This window comes from Clytia hemisphaerica, unplaced genomic scaffold (genome assembly GCF_902728285.1).
Source record: "Clytia hemisphaerica strain Z4C2 unplaced genomic scaffold, Clytia hemisphaerica genome assembly, whole genome shotgun sequence".
In the NCBI taxonomy this organism is placed as follows: domain Eukaryota; kingdom Metazoa; phylum Cnidaria; class Hydrozoa; order Leptothecata; family Clytiidae; genus Clytia; species Clytia hemisphaerica.
Genome location: NW_027103289.1, coordinates 1,394,877 through 1,399,214, shown reverse-complemented (window position 1 = coordinate 1,399,214; position 4,338 = coordinate 1,394,877). Strand labels below are relative to the sequence as shown.

Sequence of the window (4,338 nt, the reverse complement as noted above, 5' to 3'; positions counted from 1 at the left end):
CTTCAAAATGATCCTTTTAATGATGTGCAACTTTAGTCCAAATTTAATGTTTTTACCTTTAGCCAAACTTGAGTTATTCAAAAAACAAGTTTTGCTGACGTCAGCACTTTTTGGTTTTTGCGGTTTTTCGCAAAAATGAGGGCGTAAACAATTAAGTAACACCCCTACAGGGAATTCATCATGGTATCCTTCGTAGTAAATCATTGGTTTGCTCATTTTCTGCCGGCTAATGATCTTCAAAAATTATGGTAATTTTTAGGTTTTTAAGACATGCCATAACTTACCAAGTTGTCTCTAAACTATCTGCACCGTGCAGGTACCGTGAGTGTCAAACTTGGTTTTCTTTGAGATGTAAAGCATATAAATTTTTTCGCGCTGAACTTTCAGCAAAAATACACGGATGTTCCGATGTTCTTAACACCGACCAAAACGCTCTAAAACGACTTTCTTCTGCGTTTATTAGGTTTATAGCGTAGATTTTTTTGCGTCCAACCAATGGGAAGAAGGAAGAAGTCATAAGAGTGTGCAATCATCATTCACGATTACTCATGATTCTTTTGAACCTTGAAATGTCTTGCAACACCGAAATGCCAACACATTATTTTCAAGCACCTAAAACACTGGGTATCAATCATATTAAAAGAACTTATTATGACATTTTAGGACTTACATAAAAATAAGGGGCATATCATGCCCATGAAGCTTGCTCGTTTCAAGATATGACTTATACGAATAAGAATTTTTATCAAAACGAAGGATCAAAGGAGAAACCACAAAACAAAATGCTTGCTATCAAGAACAAAAATTTCGATGATGGTGTGATTTACATTTTATTTCGACTGAGTTTTACCATTATCAACAAGATGAGAAATTTTGTCCTGTTTTTGACTTTAGTTTTTATGACATTTTCAAATAAAGGTAAGATTTACTTTCTTAAATACTTTGATCGAACACATTACTCGTTAGATATTTATATTGTCTCTATCATATTAAAACCCCAATGTTGCTACATAAGACACCATATAGCCAACTTTTGTGCAATTTGTTATAATTGTGAAATTTATGAACTGAGCAAAACAGGTAAAGTTTTGATAGTGATTTTTAAACTCAACACAAACAAATAACCTGTTACTTCGATTACTTCTTCCTTGCAGCGCCTCGTCGAATAATGCCCCTCCTTTAGAGAAGATTTTCAACGGGTGTTTATTCGAAGTAATACGGTGACTCAAAATTAATGAAATCTCTTTTCCATAGTTGAGAGCTTACGCTGCCAACAATGTTACAGTCAGAAATCAATGACCACCTGTTCAAGTCAACAATATGAAGCACATTGTGATGTCTCTGAAATGTGTTTTCAGGTTAAATTCTTACCAGGGCTTTTGGGGCAGGTTTTAGACATAAAGAAGAAAAATCCCAGAAAGTTTTGTACTCACTTTGCTCACATAGTTTTTCCAAAAGTATTTTCCTTTAAAGGGGACACCAAAATAACCAATCTGGGAATTGGCTCCTCATATTGCCCCAATTTCGATCAAACCACCACGCTACCCTATCAACACGTAGAAACGAAGAAGTATGTCCAAAAAACGTCATCCTACTAGTTACAGCTCGAAACTTAAAGTCATATTTCCAACCGAAATTTCGTGTTGCTTTAGAAAACTTAGACCAAGATCTCTCAGCAAAAACTTCTGAAATTTTTGGCGTACCATCGAGTTTTCACGAATTACGCTGATTTGACGAAAAAAAATAGGTAAATCTTAAGGTTTAAGATATAATGCTTTATATATATTATATTCTAAGGTATAATATTTTATCCTAATTTTTAGGCCTCATGGAAACTTTTTAATGCCTGGCAATTTCATATGAAAGGTTGTACACCGAAAACTCAATGCAACAGTGATAAACTATGTGGTTCAGCTGAGAGAGATTGTTTGGTAAGATATTTACATTCCTGATTAAGAATTGAATAGAGTACACTTCCCGTACACTTGAATGCACATTTTGAAGAAAAGATAATGGGCTTTTCCAGAAATAGTCCGTGTCCCCCCTGTTGAGGATATTGGATATCCAGGGGATTAGAGTAAGGGTTAATGATTTTTGTTCAAGGGAGCGGATATCCAGGGGACAAAGTGTCTTTTCAAGTAAAAAATACGATATCCAGGGGTAAGGATCTTTATCAAAGAGGATATCCAGGGGTTGAGTATATTTTCAAGAGTTGATAAAATTTTTTCTGGATAAGCCCAATCTTGTTTGGTTTCTTAGACCACTCCTCAGACCTGGACAATCTCATTCGTGGTCATGGTTAGCTGATTTCTAAGAGCAGTCCAGCTTCAAGCAGTGATTCAAACCGTCCCATTAAGATAAGCCAGAACGGATAGATAAAGTACTTTGGCTGAAAAGTGAGCCGTGGTCAGTTAGGAAATTTTTTTCACGTAAAATTACAATAGAATTTCAACGATTGACCAATCAGAAGCTTCGCGGATTTCTGAGAAAAATAGCAACAATATTCTTTGCGATATTCACTTTTTGTAGCTTGGAAAAGCTCATTAGGGCTTTATAGATTTGTGGGAATAACGTTAAATGAACGCCGAAACAGACACCCCTTTCTCAGATAGAACTTTTTTCCTCAGTGAGAATGACAACTTTACCAAAATCCCGATGGAGATCAATAGTTTCAAGAGTGGATACAATGTTTTTTCTATCTAATTTCCAATGGGAAAAAAATTAATAGGGCACTTTCCCAACTGGGATTAATTTCTTCCGCTGGTGAAGATTTTTTGGCCAATTTTTTCAGTGGAGTGGGGGCTCTAACGGGTGGGTGAAACGGGGGTGTAGACAACGTAATTTTTAGTTGCAAAGACTGCTGAAAGATGATCCAGTCAGTATTAAACAGAGATCTGTGCATATAACAATTCTATTTTTTTCTTTCTAGTATAAGTGCTGTGAAACAGACAGTTGCAATGGCTCGATGACGATCATTTATTCAAAATGGTTGACGTGTTTTACATTTCTGATTGTTTTAATTGTCACTTTTTGGTATTAAATTTATTGTAGGACACCTGGTTTGTACAAAGTCCACCCCATAAAATCACTCATCTCACTAGATTCTGATTTCACACACCCTTTTCACAGACCCATTGCAAACCATTCCCACTAAAAAAGTTAACCAAAATATCGTCCTCGCCGGAAAATTTTCCTTAAATTTTTGTCCCCACTGAAAATAATCAAATAAACCAATCCTCACTGCAAAATACTTACTATTTTTCTCATCCCCACTCAATTTTCTGACTTGAAAACAAAAGAATTGAAATCCCCGGTCATAAAAAATATGAGAATATCAATCCCCATCGCGTTTCAGTCATTTATTTTTATCCCCACAAATCCTACCGGGTCTGTGAGAAGGGGATGTGATTTCCAGATAAGGTCGTATAGTATTTCCGAATAGAATTTTTGCGATATTTCAGATTTTTAAATCCTGCCTAGTTTTCAGAAACATGGATAATAGGTCGGGGGGGGGGGTACTTAGGCAAAAATAGGTGCTGGGTATGTGCAGACAGTAAGGGTCGGGTTTTTCACCTTTCAAAGTCTCTCTAAGGGTTACAAATATCAGGAAATTTCAAAGTAGTCTCTCTAAGGGTGGGAAAAATCAAGGTTTGACCCCTTCTGCAACTGTCGACAAAATTCAGTAGAAACAACACAGCATTTTTTGATGCATTGCTCTGATTACTCTAATGACAGACTTGTGATGTTTGACAGCCTTCTTCAACTTGACATAACCTTGTTTCCATTTAATCCCAAAACATTGTGTAGAATACTTCTTTATGGCGACCCCGATTTTAGCATTGTCCAAAATCACGATATATTAAGTATAACAATAAAATTTATCCGTGATACAAGCCGTTTTGGGGGACCGTTATTTTAGTCTTTTACTCTAACTGCTCTCCAAGCTCTTTTTGTTTTTGTTTTTTATTTTTTTGTTAGTATTTATCCTCTGTAGTAAGTTTTTTTTTTTTTCCCATGCATTTATCAATTGATTTATTAATTTATTGTTAGCTTAGTTTGGGTTCCTTCCTCCTGGCGGTATGATCTGGTGGTCCTTTTGCGGGAGGTTAGGAACCCTTAGTTTTGTACTATTTGTTCGTGTTACATATACTATAGATAAAAAAAAAAAAAAAAAAAAAAAATCAAGGTTTTTAGAAAAAAAATTTGATTTTGAGAGAAAAAATTACAAAAAAGTCTCACTAATGGTAGGAAATTTTTGAAAATCAGGGAAAATTTTTCGAAAAAGTCTCTCTAAGGGTCACTTTTTCACTAAAATTTGGTCTCTCTAAGGGTCGGTTT

The 4,338-nt window shown here is 35.4% G+C and overlaps 1 protein-coding gene across 1 annotated transcript; it reads left to right on the top strand.

Annotated features, from left to right (window-relative positions):
* The first annotated feature begins 658 nt into the window (after positions 1-658).
* LOC136809819 (uncharacterized) lies at positions 659-3,314 on the top strand. Its single transcript, XM_067066374.1, has 4 exons — positions 659-918; positions 1,255-1,358; positions 1,824-1,931; positions 2,930-3,314. The coding sequence occupies exons 1-4, from the start codon at positions 720-722 to the stop codon at positions 3,038-3,040; spliced, it is 522 nt and encodes a 173-aa protein (XP_066922475.1). The 5' UTR covers positions 659-719; the 3' UTR covers positions 3,041-3,314.
* The last annotated feature ends 1,024 nt before the right edge of the window (positions 3,315-4,338 follow it).